Raw genomic sequence first — 15,794 nt, forward strand, 5'->3', positions numbered from 1 at the left:
CTAAATTATTGAAGCGATTAAAATAATTTTTTATGGGATTATATTTGATAAAAAAATATATAGAAAAAACAGTCATTTCAATGTGACAGAAATAACGTAGGGTCGATACGAAGTTAAACTCTACTCATTTTATATTATTTAATCAGCATTATAAACATCGGTCCTTAATTCGCGAAAATATAATTTATATAATAACGCTTAACATATGTATAAAAAAATACAGACGGAATTTAGAACCTAGCCTTTTCGGAGTCTCTTAACTATGGCTTCTGCCCTATCAAAAAGTTTTTATCCTCTACCTTAAACTTCGATCTAGCTACGTCGTTTAGCTAAGACGGGGATTTATTGACAATTCTCTCATCAACTTTATTGAGAGGGTAGTTTGTTATAGAAGTGTGACCGGTTCGCTGCATAAAATATTAAAAGCAATATGTATTATCAAAATTTGCTTCTGGTTATATTAACCTTTATATTATACGATAACACAGTGAATATATACGGTGGGTATAATATATTGTTTATTATACAAATATGAATGTGTTATATGTGTAATAAGTATTAATTTTTCGACAATTTTAAAGCCTATAGAACTTTCGATGTGGACGGTGTTGAAACTATACTAGCGTTGGAAAACGAGACGATTAATATAGAATGTAAGACCGATGGGCCACTATCATACTGTGGATTCGTACATCCAACTGGAAAAAGATATTCGTAAGTAGCTCTGTTACTCTTATCGTAGTAGGTACCTAATTAGTCAATTATTTGAAAATGTCACTGACTTTATAATATTATGCAGGATTTTAAAAGACCCGATTTATAGTAGGGAAAAGTTAAGTTTTACAAAATTATTCAAGTTGAAAATTATAAAATTACCTTCTTTAATATTATTTATCAAAGTATAGAAAGCTTTCGTTAAAGATAGAAAAATATCTACTTGATGTGCTTAATGGACGATAATGGAATAATAAACTCGCCCGCGTTATCAGCGAGGATGAAAGCAGATTAATTAGCCCATTGTGACGAAATTAATTACAATGGTTTCCAGGGGAAACCACGTGGTGGTCAACCTGATAGGGTATATTGCTAGCAATAGATATGTTAGATCACATTACTAAAAAATCCTTTTCCCCTGTTTACTTGATAATGGATAACTAGTAACTACAAGGAACCAAGTAATTCGTTCCATGTTGTATTTATTACCTACCTAGTAAGTTACTAAGGAAGGTATTTTATGTAGAGGTAGATATACCCCTTAATAGTAATTAAGGGGTATTCTAGTGGAGGCATGAATTTTAAGTAATTTTTGATGTGCCGTAAAAAAAGCAATCAATATTTTTATTATCCATTTTTTTGTAAGTAATTTATTACATTACGAAAATATAGAAAAAAAAAGTCAAAAATTCAGAAAAAAATTGCTGCTGATGGGATATCAGTAGGATCTCAAAAAATTGGCACGTGATCTTACCCTCGATTTCAACCCTTCTAGCAATCTGAAAAAATAATTATTAATCTAGAGTAATGTCGCAATGTCTGGGACTTCGGAAAATTTGAAAAAATTTTTTTCACAAAATGGCAGTTGCCAAAAAAAAACAATTTCTGTACCACTTATTTTGATTTTTCAAATTTTTAAAAATTAAATTAGTAAAGTGTGAAATTTGGGAATGAGGGTAGTTCTAGATATAGAGAAGCCCATAAAGAAGACTAAAAAAATTTCAGGTAAATCGGTCCAATAGAACTTGAAAAATCATGGGTATCGTTTTGAAAAAGACAGTTTCGAGAAAAACGCGTTTAAAGTTTCGCGTGAAGTTTTTCACAGTCTAAATCATGAAATGATATTTTATCCTTACATTTATTCAATCTGTCATTCCTGCTGCATACATCGGACCTTCTTCGACTTCAAAATAACTATTTTCTGCGTTTCTCTCTTCCAATCGAACAGTTCTGACCTCCTTTGATGCGTTGGATGCTCGTAACTCCGAGCGGTCAATCTGGGCGTTGTCTCGTTTCACAGTAAGTGAATGAGCTTTTGGATCAATTTTGATTACCATAAGCGTCATCATTTTGAAAATAGAAATGAAGCCTTCATTAAAAATACAGACAACAATAAATCTTAATTATCTTAGCTCCAGAATGAATATGTTTTGATGCGAAAATCCAAATCAAAGGGTTTAGAGACTCATTATTATTTTGAGTTATATTATAGTTATATAATTATATAAAGGAACAAAAGGTTTTACTGAGAATTATGGATTCAGGCCTCATCAAAACGGCCACACAGCAGTCTATTGTGGAATGCTCTCGCTCGGCTGTAAACCGAAGTAGATGGAGGCACATTGCGAGGACTTCATTCGCGAAGGAGGGAATCATTGACGATCCACTATCATAAAACCACGACCATTATGTCCAGAGTGTACGACTGAAGAGAGAGAGAGAGAGAGAGAGAGAGATGGATGGATTCTGGATTCTGGTAGAGAGAATAAAAAGAAGTTTTTTGTTCGATTTGTTCCAGCCGAGCCAGTTTGGATGCCGCGTCAGCAAAATACCTGTAACACCGAAAATAATTTGAATTTTGAAAAATCCTCTTGTAACATATTCCTAAATAATTAAACTGTGAAAATGTATAAAAAAAAAATTCTACAGCAGAATACCCGCTTAATGTTCTAGGTATATAGTTAGTAGCAGTTTTTTTTATTTTATTTTAGGGATATTAGTCTTGTAGACTTGACAATCCCATTGAGATTATTACTTTATAGATATTTTATTTTTAGGTTTAAAAGTCAAGAGCTTCACCTGGGTCGTTGTTTTAATAAAGTGAATGTGACAAAACAAGATATTGGAGAATGGACTTGTCACCTAGGCAAAAGTGCTATAGGCGTGGAAACAACGAGGAAGATAATAGTGAGAATAGTGAATCGTGTTGCCGCTATAAAGCAGAATGTAACGACTAACCCTGGTAGAACAGTCAACTTGGAATGCGCCGTTATAGAGGGAATGAGGTCATTAGAATACTGCCGCTTTGAGTCTCCGAACGGGATCGCCTTCAATATTGATTCAGTTATGAATTATTCTAAGTATGTGAAGATATTATTTTATTTATTTTTAATTAAATAAGTATCGAGGAAAGAATTTCATATCTATTTTACTTAATGAGTATTTTTTTGGAGAGTTGAAACACCATCTTTAAAATGTCCATGCATCTGTGATAGGGCATGTCGTCAGGACGATGACTAAAATATAATATACCCATCACCTGGTGGGGGAAAGGGATTATTAGTAATGATAGCTGAAGATGTCCATGCATATATAATCGTTCCTTGCTTCGTTGCCGTCCTGACCGGATGCCCGTTAGATATACGGTCTACTAAATCATAACCTTTTTTATTAACATAATTTAAAATACTTAGTGTTACTAACAAAATGGGCTAACAAAACTAACAAAAATAAATATTGTTATATATTAAATAAATTTTAATTAATAATTTCCAGCCGAATTTTGGATAAATATTTTTATCCACGAAACAGAAGTTTAGACCGTGGTGATTGCGTTGTGACAATAAGCAATGTGAAATATGAGGATGCCGGTTCTTGGATTTGTGGAGCTGAACTGGATGATGGAAAAGAGTATATTGATGTTATCACGCTCAAAATTGAACGTATGTAATTTTTGCTATCCAAGTCGTTGTGTTAACATTGAAAATACGATAAAATTTATATAACTTTAACTGAACTATGGGTCACATTTTTGGCAGTAATAAATAGATACTTGTATCGATGATTTGTCCATGTTATAAGTATTTCAAACAGCGTAGATACTTACTCAAGGAATAGCAATCAAAATTCTTACTAACGTCATACTTGTGAAAATGTGTTTGTTTGTTATCTCTTGCCCCTTTACATTTAAACCAATCATTATATGATTTCGACATACACCCAGTATTTTGGATGGAAAAGTATAGGCTACCTTTTAATAAATTCGAATGCACTTTCTAAATATGTTAAAAAACTGCACTTGTACGAGTTAAATTCACATATCGATGTTTCCGTATATATAAATATGGCATAAAATGTCCTTTACTACATTACTCGTACGAAATAATCATCTACAATTCGTAATTTCTTATTTTGGGCTATAATTGTGGTTGTTGTTCAAATAATCATAAATTGTAGGTATACGAAACCGTGGTACGGTTTCGTAAACCGGACTGCATAATTGATTTTGAAGGATTTTTAAATAATAATTTCTCAAAAATGGTGGTGATTCAATACATCGTTTTATTTTCCCTATAGTATTCAGATTTACTTTTATAAACTATAATTATTTTAGATTTTTCACTTCAGTAACTTCTGAGATAAGAGAGGGGGGGGGAGGTATTTGTGTGAAAATATTATACCTTTCATGGTATACCATGCAGTTATATACTTTTGTTTCTGGGTTTAGTGTGTTTGAAATGAAATTAAATGAAATGTTGGTATCTATAGATGACCTTTAAATCTATAATTTAATCAAATTTGTGATAGGTGACTGACCTCGGAGATTTATTTATCTATCTATCGGGCTTTTGGACTACGTACTTTAAATTGCAATGTGGTTTCAATGTTTATACTTTAAGTTCGAAAGCATAATGACCTGTACTGTATTAGTGTTTAAATTTATAAAATACGCACAAAATTCATGTTATATGACTCATGTGGTCGATAAACTTTCACATGGCTGACATAAGATGTAAGTTTTGTGTAAAACATAAATGTAATCATCGTTCTTCTTATTAGGACTGTATACATTGTCAACAGAACCTATGTCTGACCTCGTGACTGGAGTTATAACCTTTGCGGTGATTCTATGCTTGATCGGCATTTTTGCGTGGAGGAAGAGGATTTTTTCGAAGTCTCCATCGTTGGAGCAGATCGAGATGGAGGACATGGAGGCGCAGCAAAGGTTGAGGGCAACGCAGAGTTCACCACAACCGTTTCCGCAGCCGGAACGGAATGATCCTGTTGTATTTCAGTTACCATCTGAACCAAGTTCGTCGCCAGTAACGGCTACACAGCAAAGATCAGTAAGAAAATATATTTACTTATAATAACTAAATTTATAGTGTAACGATATGGTAAATAGACAGCGTAATGTTGTGAATTTGACGAATGTATCTAGTTGTGAGATTTGTTCGCAAATCGGATAAATATTAATTATGCTTAATTCAACATAAGTAATTATAATTTATTTCATTCTATCATTATATACTCACTATACTTATTATTATAGACACACGCCTTTTCTCAATCTCTTTTATCTTTCTGTTATTTAAAAAATACTCTGTAATACTTCTATTATGTACCAAAAATAAATTAACAACTAGAGGTAACTGCTTACTATCAAGTGAGCCGTATGCTTGTTCTCCACCTTCATCTAAATATGAATTACGCTGGATTTTTGTCTTTATAACAATATATAGATATGTTAATTGTAAACTTTATTCTTGGAAACTAGATATACCTACTTAGTATAAAGTAAAATGATTATATCATAGATTATTACGTAAGTACGTTATATTAAGTCTATGGGTTATATTGTCCTGATGTTATATTTTGAATATATTATTTTAATATTACTCTCATAATATTTTATAAGGTTGTTGTGTAAATATATGGTGAAAGGACTGATAAAATAATTAATGAGATTAAAGTTTATATAAATTATACTTTAATTTTTACATTTATTATAATTAATTAATTTTTAGATATACAATTTATTACTTATAATTAATTGTCCTTATCAATAAAATATTTTTGACACAAGACTTTAAATATATAAGTGTTTTTGTTTTATTATTATTAGCTCCATATTAACTGCGTATACGGAATGACATTCTATAACATTTTTATGAGTTAACAATGTATTATAAAACTTATCTATACCTAGTTAGTTTGTCGTCACTGGACTCTGTGTATGGTACACTAAAACAAAAAAAAAAAAAAAAACTGTAAGAACTCTTTTATTATTTTTTTATGAATTGAATTTATGAAAATTTTGACTTAAATCTATTAGAACCTGAGTTTATATTAGTTTGGGAAATTGTATCTCAGAATCGGCTGCACTCAATCACACCTAAATTGCTGAATAAGTATAAAAACATTTGGTCCATGGATAAGTTCTACACATATGATACTTTACATACTGACTTATGTGGGATATACTTAATAGATTAGTATGTATAACAAGGTTTGTAGAGAATCAACACAGCAGTAAACCCTACAGATTAAGAAATAATTATTGAAATTGGTTCAAAATGGTGAATTTATTCCTTAATGCTGTATGCATTAATGAAAAAAGTAAAATTGATGAAGTCTTCATTTTTGAAATAATAAACTCGGCTGGTTATTAACACAAGATTCAATTTCTCATGTTATTTATAATAGGAATTTATTGATAGCTTACCTGTATGCAATTTCAAAGATAACAGACTGTTCCACTTCATTAGTTGTAAATGAACATCTTGGTCCCAATGCATCGGCACCATCATCAACATTCACTCTTCCCTCAAACTGAGGGTTATACAGCTTGATTAATTTCTTAGTCACATATTGGTACATCACAGCCAACATCATACATAAAGTGTTTTTGACGTATTTTGTAGCCTTTTCTTTATGATATGACAGCACCTATAACATTTTTAAGAAAGCTCATATAATTATTGTTTTTGCCACAATAATTATATCAGCTGCATCATCATCTGCACGTTCCAGGCCGAGCTCTCATGCTGCAAGCATAAACCGACCAACTACTAGGGTATGGTCGGGTAAGAATAAAATAAAAATAAAATATACATTTAGCGATTGACAATATACTCAGAATTTGTAAAGTCCATATGAATTACTCAGAGGAAAAAACTTGAATTTTTTTGCCTGAACTAAGAGATCCTACTAGGCATATTACTCTGTATAAGAAAAAAATGTGTAATTATATAACATTCGATAGTAGCATAGCCTGTGTGAATCATTATGCATTTTGTGTATATGACAACTAATATTTTGGCAATCTTTAAAATCTTATACAGTAAAAATTGCCCGAATATTAATTGTCATGTGTAGAATATGCGTAGTAGGATTTTTCTTGTAGGCAGATTGGAAAATAATGCTTTTAGCATTATTTCTATTGTAAATGTACAAGCATATTAGTGTACTAAGAATAAATAGTTATACCTATGCAGCATATTTAACGCTATCACTACCTGCGCCAAGCGGAGAATTTGAAGGCAAGTACTCCAGTAAATCGGCTTGTTTGTTGTCGATATTTTCTATATTCTGGAGTTTCGTGTCGTCAGTTGTTTCTGTTATGCGAGTTCGCTTTCTCTTATGCTATTGTTATGGAAATTTTAGTTAAACTCTCGACTTTGTTTAAGAGAGTGAGTAAAAATTCATTGTTGATCAGAACTCAACATTGCACGAGATTCAGCATCAAACTATTCCTTTGTAAGTTTCATTCTAAACCACTGTTTCAGGCTGTTGAAATATTTAGACGATGTTTCACCTAATACTTTGCTGAGTTTTCGTCTTGCGATATTTAATGTATCGGAAGACATTTATCTAACTTTTAGGTTACTTATTTTTAAATTATATTCATAAATATTTTAATGAATAGGTTGTAAATAGTTTGTTTTGTCTAATAAAGTAAAAAAAAATCAAGGATTAGAGGGCTTATGTTTAACGAAGAAAATGTAAATAAATTGAAACAGGCAGGTAATGATATACACATTAAAATCGTCTATAGAGATATTGTGAAATTTCTCAATTTACTAAAATAAAAATATAAATAACATGCAATATGTATATATTTTTGAAAAGCCCATTTTACAAACTATACTTCAAAATAAAAAAAATATATTTTCTTTACTTAAGAAAGACAAAAAATGGAAAATTCTTTTTCGTTTTCGTCTTTACTTAAGTAAAGACAAAAAATGGAAAATTGGTAAAATTAAAAATGAATGTTATTTATAAGAAAAAAGAAAAATAAAGCTAAGTATTCAAGTTTTTTTAAAATAATATAATAATTGGAAGTCAGTAAAACCATCCATGACATTAATAACGGTTCTGCAGTGGTTTTTCACGCTTTGAATCAAGTGATCAAAGTCTTGCTGTGGAATATTGTCCCAGGTCCTGTTTAGATGCAAAAAATTTTGCTTTTCAGTTGCAATGTTTGCAGGAAAATCCTTCAGAGCCTTTCTTTGGAGCATGCCCCACGCGTGCTCTATGGGGTTTAGGTCTGGTGATTGCGCCGGTCAGCTCAAAACCGACATCGTGCTCCTGCAGCCAGCTGGTCATGACTCGCGCTGTGTGCGGGCGGGCGTTGTTTTGCGTGAGTGTGAATTATTGGCCCATTTGTAGTCGATACGGATGGATAATTGGTCACCTGGTCACGGTGTTTTTCAGCGGTCATGGTGTTTCTGATCCAAACGAGGTCTGTTCTGCCACCGAAACGAATTCTCGCATAAACCATAATTGTCCCGCCATGGTAAGGATGGATTTCCTGAGGGTGTCGCAAACGGCTCTCACGACCAGGAACTCGCCATACATGTACTCTTCGTGAATCACGATGGAAATCAAATCGGGACTCATCGGTAAACAGTACTACAGATCACTGGATATCCTCCCAGAACAAATGTTTACGGGCCCACTGTAATCTTCGTCCACGATTTCCTCGGCGCAGCGCTGGAGTACGAAGCGGTCTGCGAGCATGCAGATTAGCTTCATGCAGTCTTCCCTTACAGTTTGGTTACTCATAAGCAACTGGTGCTCTGACTGGAGTCTTTGGATTAATTGCATGGCCGTAACATTTGGTTGCATTCTCGCGGCAACTTGCAATAATCGGTCTTGCTGGTAAGTGGTAATGCGCCTCCCGCCAGGGTGTATTTCAGCCACTTCACTAGTAGCACGATAACGTGACCGTAATCTTGATATCACATTTTGTTTTGTTTCAATCGCCTTAGCCACCGTCCATTGAGTAGCCCCTGTTTAGAGCATGCCTACTGCCCGTAACATCTCTCTTGTTAAATGGCGCCGCTGCATGATGAGAACAATCGCATAAACTCCGAATTAATCACTAACTTGCTTTAAAACATCAATTTGACAAAAAAGATTTCCAAAAACTATGATAGGTAAATTGAAACAATTGAATTTCACCTTGGTAATGCCGCGCAAATCAATTGTTTTTAATTTTTTTTTTCAAATTCAAATTTAGAATCGTTAAAAAAGACATACAAAATATCTCCAAAAAAAGGCCAGTATTTTTAGTATTTAAGAACTTTATATAAAATATACCACTGTACAAATAATGGTGTTTTTAACATTGACTAATGAATATGAAATGAAGTTTCTGACTTTTAATGGGTATCGTAATAATAAATTATCTTTATTTTAGTTGAATCAAACTAATATTTTGATTTGGTATTTTTCGATTTGTTTTGTACAATGGCAACATTGATGTCAAACTACCAACTGACAACACAGTGATATTCAGTGTTACCAGATAAAATTTGCCAATATATTGACACCGGTTTCTAAACTAAAATCCTATTTTTAAAGTCGGTTAAAATCTAAGAACAAGGAATTACATAGGAGTGATAAAATTGAATATAGAAAATGTTATACGGCCGTATGTATAACCTTATTAAATTCAGATACAACCTACTTGCGTACTTTCTACATAAACTGTGTCGAATATATAATCTAGTAATGATTTGGGGAGTGGGCGAGACTGTGAATGCTTGGCAGTTGCAATGTCCTTCATCTGATATGCCTAATATATGTCACTCACAAAGGCAGTGGGATGAACGACTCTGTATTAAAACACAGCAGAACCTTGTAACCCATTGTGAATCCGCTGAAACTCGTGCCCGTCTTCAAGCAGTAGCTGAAAGGGAATCGGGATATTGGTTGCAGACATTCCCGTCAACTAATACTGGAATGCTTCTCGACGATTGCTCCTTTACATTATTAATAGGTTTGCGGTTGGGTGTAAAAATAGTTCAGCCCCATCGTTGTAGCTGTGGAGCCTCAGTTGAAGAGCTGGGATACCATCTGTCTGTCTTGTGTGAGAAGTGCAGGTCGAATACCTCGCCATGCCATGATCAATAACATTATTCATAGGGCACTTGTGATGACACAAATACCAGCGATTTTGGAACCAAATGGCATTTTCCGTGAGGATGGGAAACGACCTGATGGCGTAACTTTGGTTCCTTGGAAAATGGGAAAATGCTTGGTGTGGGATGCGACGTGTGTAGACACGTTAGCTCCAAGCCATTTATCTAAATCGTCTTCTTGTTCGGGTGCTGCGGCGGTGACAGCGGAAGCAATAAAGAGGCGTAAATACTCACATCTGGAGGGGTCTTGTTGTTTTCTGCCATTTGCTGTAGAGAAGATGGGCCCGTGGGGCTCAGATGCAAAGAATTTTTATCGAACGATCGCAGCGCGCCTCATCGAGGTTACTGGTGACCCAAGAGCTGGTAGCTACTTTGCCCAAAAGATAAGTTTGGCAATCCAAAGAGGTAATGCTGCCAGTATCTTGGGTACGCTGCCTCGGTGTGGTGCGTTGGGGGATTACTTTTAATTAGTATTAGTATTTAAGGAATTTTATATTAACTTTAATTTATTGTTCTATTGTTTTTATCTAGTAATGTAAAATTTGTCACTAAGAACAAAGAATTACATGGAAGGAATGAAAAAATAAAACTGTAAAACAGTCATTTCAATATGACAAAAATAAGATTTAATATATATATATATAACTGCATATATATATATATATATATATATATATATATATATATATATATATATATTAAACTGCTGATTTATATATATATATATATACATATACACACACACATATATATATATATATATATATATATATATATATATTTAAATTCTTTATTTATTTATAAAGCGTTTTTATATATATATATATATATATATATATATATATATATATATATATATATATATATATATATATATATATATATATATATATCGGTCTTAAATTCGCGAAAACATCATATGTATAAAAACGCTTAACATATGTCTAAAAAAATACAAGCGGAATTTAGAAGCTCGCCTTTTCGGAGTCTCTTAATTATGGCTTCTGCCCTACCAAAAATATTTTATGCTCCACTTTAAACTTCGGTCTAGCTACGGCTCTATATTCAGGTACGAGTAGTTACTGATTCGATACGTCGTTTAGCTAAAGAGGGGATTTATTGACACTTCTCTCATCAACTTTATTGAGAGGGTAGTTTGTTATAGAAGTGTGACCGGTTCGCTGCATAAAATATTAACAACAATATGTATTACCAAAATTTACTTCTGGTTATATTAACCTTTATATTATACGATAACACAGTGAATATATACGGTGGGTTTAATATATTGTTTATTATACAAATATGAATGAATAATATGTGTAATAAGTATTAATTTTTCGACAATTTTAAAGCCTATAGAACTTTCGATGTGGACGGTGTTGAAACTATACTAGCGTTGGAAAACGAGACGATTAATATAGAATGCAAGACCGATGGGCCACTCTCATACTGTGGATTGATAAATCCGACTGGGGAAAGATGTTCGTAAGTAGTTCTGTTACTCTTGTCGTAATAGGTACCTAATTAGTCAATTATTTGAAAATGTCATTGATCTTATATTATTAGGTAGGATTTTAAAGAACCGATTTATAAAATAGCAGATAAAAACTTTGTTTTAAAAATTATTTATGTCGAAAATTATAAAATTACCTTCTTTAATATTAAATAACTGTCTATAGAAAATTTTCGTTAAAAATATAAAAATATCTACTTGAATTGTACTTAATGGACGATAATGGAATAGTAACCTCGCCTGCATTATCGGTATACGCTGGTTGGGACAACAGTGCGAGATGATAGGCGAGGATGAAAGCAGATCAGTTAGCCCATCGCGACGAAGTTAACCACGATGGTTTCCAGGGGGAGCCGCGTGGTGGTTGACCTGATAGGGTATATTGCTAGCAATGGGTATGTTAGACCACATTACTAACAAATCCTTTCCCCCTGTCCACTTGATGTTGGGTGACTAGTAACTACGAAAGACCCAGTTACTTATGTAGTATTTATTACCTACTTAGGAAGTTACTAAGGAAGGTACCTTATGTAAACGTAGGTATTACTATTAATGCTCTAGGTATATAGTTAGTAGCATTTTTTTTCTATTGAAGGGATATTATTCTTGTAGATTTGGCAATCCCATTGAGATCATTACTTTATAGATATCTTATTTTTAGGTTTAAAGGTCAAGAGCTTCACCTGGGTAGTTGTTTTAATAAAGTGAATGTGACAAAACAAGATATTGGAGAATGGACTTGTCACCTAGGCAAAAGTGCTATAGGCGTGGAAACAACGAAGAAGATAATGGTCAGAATAGTGAACCGTGTTGCCGCTATAAAGCAGAATGTAACAGCTGTACATGGTAGAGAAATCACTTTGGAATGCGTCACTACAGAGGGATTGAGGTCTTTAGTATACTGCCGCTTTGAGCCTCCAAACCGGATCGCATTCAATATTAATTCAGCTGTGAATTTTTCTAAGTACGTAAGATATTATTTTAATCATTTTTAATTAATTAAGTACTAAAGAAAGAAGCGTAATCTAAGCCAATTTATTTAACGAGTATTTTATTTTTGGGAAGAGACGTCCTTGAAATGATAGCTAAAAATGTTTATGTACATGTGATAGGGCATTTCATCAGGACCAATACTAAAACATTATATAACTATTCCCTGCTTCATTGCCGTCCTGACCGGATGCCCCTCAGGTATACGGCCTACTAAATTATAACCTTCTTTATTAACATAACTAGCGGCCCGTCCCGGCTTCGTACGGGTGGACATTTTTACATATTACATTTTTATCTGATTTTACCTAGCTACCTATTTCATAGATGTACCCGCCCCCATTTGCCCCTCTCTCGCACCGCGACAATGCCTGACTAGTTAGCCACGCGTCCGAAATGTCGCGGGCGGCGGGCAGCGCCTTCTCTATATTTGGCTTTTTAACATAATATCTTTCGAATGGAATATATCTACGATTTGAAAAATTCAAAAGTAATCTGCAGATATTGAAACAATTTTGAATACAAAATAATTTATTTGGGTAAGGATTAATAAATAGGTATGAATAACACGTACAACGCGACAGCGTTATTTTTTCTATTTCTATAACTTATTAAATTTGTAATATCTATTGAATGAAATAGCCGATTTGAACAATTCAAAAAGTACTCTACATAAATTGAAACGGTTTTGAAAACAATATGATTTATTTGAATAAGGATTTAAACGGAAGTATGAATAACATGGTGTAATTTTGGTCGATATTTTTTATCAACTTTTAAAATGTAAAAAGTGGTTATTGTAACATAACGATAATAGTTAGATATATAGCATCGCGAAGTTTTTTTTTGTAATTATAGATATTTTCTTCAATTTTGTAGAACATACTTTTGTTCTATCACTAATAGTTTCCGCAGCGCACGCGACAAAAGATATTTTGCAGCATTATTTACACCTTGAGTTACGTTACTAAAATTTTAGTAAGGATTCCTAATCTTTTCTAGTAATAAATATATGTCTATGTTACTCAGGGTGAATGTAACTTTCTAATGGTGAAAGAATTTTTGAATTCGGCAAAGTAGTTTTTGAGTTTATTCATTACAAACATACATACACACAAAAATACAAATCTTTCCTCTTTATAATATTAAGTGTAGATGTTAGATTTTAAGCCAATACGGCTTCAAATCTACATCTAACAACTAACAAAATAGCTCTTGTTATCTGATGTAAAATAAATTTGAATTAATATTTCCAGTGCAATTTTGGAGAAATATTATTATCCTCCAACCAGAAGTATGGACCGTGGTGACTGCGCGGTAACAATACGGAATGTACAATATGAGGACATCGGTTCTTGGACTTGTGGAGCTGGACTGGACGATGGAAAAGAGTATATTGATGTTATCATGCTTAAAGTGGAAGGTATGTAATTTTCGTTTTCCAGGTCGTTGTGTTAACATTAAATATACGATAAAATTTATGTAATTTTAACGGAACTATGGATCATAACTTTGGAAGTAATAAGTAGATACTTGTATCGATGATTTGTCCATGTTATTAGCATTTTAAACAGCGTAGATACTTACTCAAGGAATAGCAGTAAAAATTTTTACTCACAAAACTATGCACAAAACTCATGTAGTGGATAAGGATAAACTTTCACATGACTGATATAAGACATACCTAAGTTTTGTGTAAAACATAAATGTAACCATTGCTCTTTCCATTAGGACTGTATACATTGTCAACAGGATCTAAGTTTGTCCTCATATATGGAGTTACAATCTTTACGGTGGCTTTCTGCTTGATCGGCGTTGTTGCGTGGAAGCACAGGATTTTCTCGGAGTTTCTGCCATCGCTGGAAGAGATCGAGATCGCGGACATGGACGCACGGCAAAGATTAAGGGCAACGCAGAGTTCACCACAACCGTCTCCGCAGCCAGAACGGAATGATCCTGAAGTTGTAGTTCAGTCACCATCTGAATCAAGTTCGTCGCCAGTAACGGCTACACAGTAAAGATCAGCAAGAAAACGTATTTACCTATAACGTATAGTGTAACGATATGATAAATAGACACAAAGTTGTGAATTTGACGAATGTATCTAGTGGTGAGATTTGTTCGCAAATCGAATAGATATTAATTATGCTTAATTTGACATAAGTAATTATAATTTATTTAATTCTATCATGATACACTCACTATATTATTATATCCACACGCCTTTTCTCAATCTCTTTTATCTTTTTATTATGTTCAAAAAATAAATTAATAAGTAGAGGTAACTGCTCACCATCAGGTGAGCCCGATGGGTGACAGGTACCATGAGGGTTATATTGTTCAGACGGTAGATTTTGAATATTATGGGAGTAAAAACAATCTATGGTTGTGGTATAAATAAATGTTGAGAAAGGTCGGATAAAATAATTAATGAAATTAAAGTTTATATAAATTATACTTTACTTTTTACATCTATTATAATTAATTAAATTGTAGATATACAATTTACTACTTATAATTAATTGTACTTATCTATAAAATATTTTAGACACAAGACTTTAAATTTATGAGTGTGTTTGTTTTATTATTAATAGCTTTATTTTAACTGCGTATACGGAATGACATGTTAATACATTTTCATGAGTTAACAATGTATTATAAAATTCATCTACAGTTAGTTTATTATCGTTGGACACTGTGTTTGGTACACTGAAACAAAAAATAAACTATGTAAGAACTGAAGTATTTTTTTTTAATATTACGAATCACTTCCATCAGTTTGTTTTAGATAGCCTGTGATATTTTTAATTAAAATAATTTACATAAACAAAACAGTAAAATGTAGCACTAAAAATTTTGCTGAACTAATATTATAGTATTTAATGACGATTGAGCGCTGTCGTCTGAGATACAGAATTATTACCTAGTTCAGTCACAGATGTTTAAGCTAATCCAAATGTACAAAAAAGTCGTACTTACTTTTACTGTAATTTCCAGTGTTAAGTTTGTTACAATTATGGTTATGCAATAAAGTTCTTTTTATTGTTATTATTATATTATGTAAATAGGTGCAGGTAGGTCGAAACACTGACACAATTTTGTTTTTATTTTTTATTAAAAATTCTGCGTGCACGCTCTTTTATAAT

The 15,794-nt window shown here is 32.7% G+C and overlaps 2 protein-coding genes and 1 pseudogene across 3 annotated transcripts; 2 read left to right on the forward strand and 1 right to left on the reverse strand.

The window, feature by feature from the left end:
- The first annotated feature begins 136 nt into the window (after nt 1-136).
- Nucleotides 137-5,670, forward strand: LOC113510999 (uncharacterized). The gene is made up of 5 exons (XM_031907672.2): nt 137-500; nt 582-714; nt 2,772-3,074; nt 3,490-3,656; nt 4,795-5,670. The coding sequence occupies exons 1-5, from the start codon at nt 431-433 to the stop codon at nt 5,082-5,084; spliced, it is 963 nt and encodes a 320-aa protein (XP_031763532.2). The 5' UTR covers nt 137-430; the 3' UTR covers nt 5,085-5,670.
- A 10-nt stretch (nt 5,671-5,680) lies between these two features.
- On the reverse strand, nt 5,681-7,583 carry LOC128200861 (transcriptional adapter 1-like; annotated as a pseudogene).
- Nucleotides 7,584-11,113: 3,530 nt separating this feature from the next.
- Nucleotides 11,114-15,357, forward strand: LOC128199949 (uncharacterized). 2 transcript variants are annotated; one of them, XM_031907673.2, is made up of 5 exons: nt 11,114-11,416; nt 11,498-11,630; nt 12,320-12,622; nt 13,905-14,071; nt 14,380-15,357. In XM_031907673.2, the coding sequence occupies exons 1-5, from the start codon at nt 11,347-11,349 to the stop codon at nt 14,664-14,666; spliced, it is 960 nt and encodes a 319-aa protein (XP_031763533.1). In that variant the 5' UTR covers nt 11,114-11,346; the 3' UTR covers nt 14,667-15,357. The 2 variants fall into 2 exon arrangements, with proteins under 2 accessions (XP_031763533.1, XP_031763535.1); XM_031907675.2 differs by having other exon boundaries at nt 11,119-11,416; nt 14,401-15,357.
- Nucleotides 15,358-15,794: the final 437 nt, after the last annotated feature.

Source organism: Galleria mellonella, unplaced genomic scaffold (assembly GCF_026898425.1).
Source record: "Galleria mellonella isolate WM207_F2 unplaced genomic scaffold, CSIRO_AGI_GalMel_v1 utg300, whole genome shotgun sequence".
NCBI classification, from domain to species: domain Eukaryota; kingdom Metazoa; phylum Arthropoda; class Insecta; order Lepidoptera; family Pyralidae; genus Galleria; species Galleria mellonella.

What these genes read in the sequence shown, in the direction of transcription:
- LOC113510999 (XM_031907672.2), top strand. Translation starts at nt 431, where the DNA reads ATGTATTATCAAAATTTGCTTCTGGTTATATTAACCTTTATATTATAC. An exon ending in TCAGTTATGAATTATTCTAA is followed by an intron (nt 3,075 to 3,489) that starts GTATGTGAAGAT and finishes AATAATTTCCAG; the next exon opens with CCGAATTTTGGATAAATATT. An exon ending in TATCACGCTCAAAATTGAAC is followed by an intron (nt 3,657 to 4,794) that starts GTATGTAATTTT and finishes CATTGTCAACAG; the next exon opens with AACCTATGTCTGACCTCGTG.
- LOC128199949 (XM_031907673.2), top strand. Translation starts at nt 11,347, where the DNA reads ATGTATTACCAAAATTTACTTCTGGTTATATTAACCTTTATATTATAC. An exon ending in TAACACAGTGAATATATACG is followed by an intron (nt 11,417 to 11,497) that starts GTGGGTTTAATA and finishes ACAATTTTAAAG; the next exon opens with CCTATAGAACTTTCGATGTG. An exon ending in TATCATGCTTAAAGTGGAAG is followed by an intron (nt 14,072 to 14,379) that starts GTATGTAATTTT and finishes TCTTTCCATTAG; the next exon opens with GACTGTATACATTGTCAACA.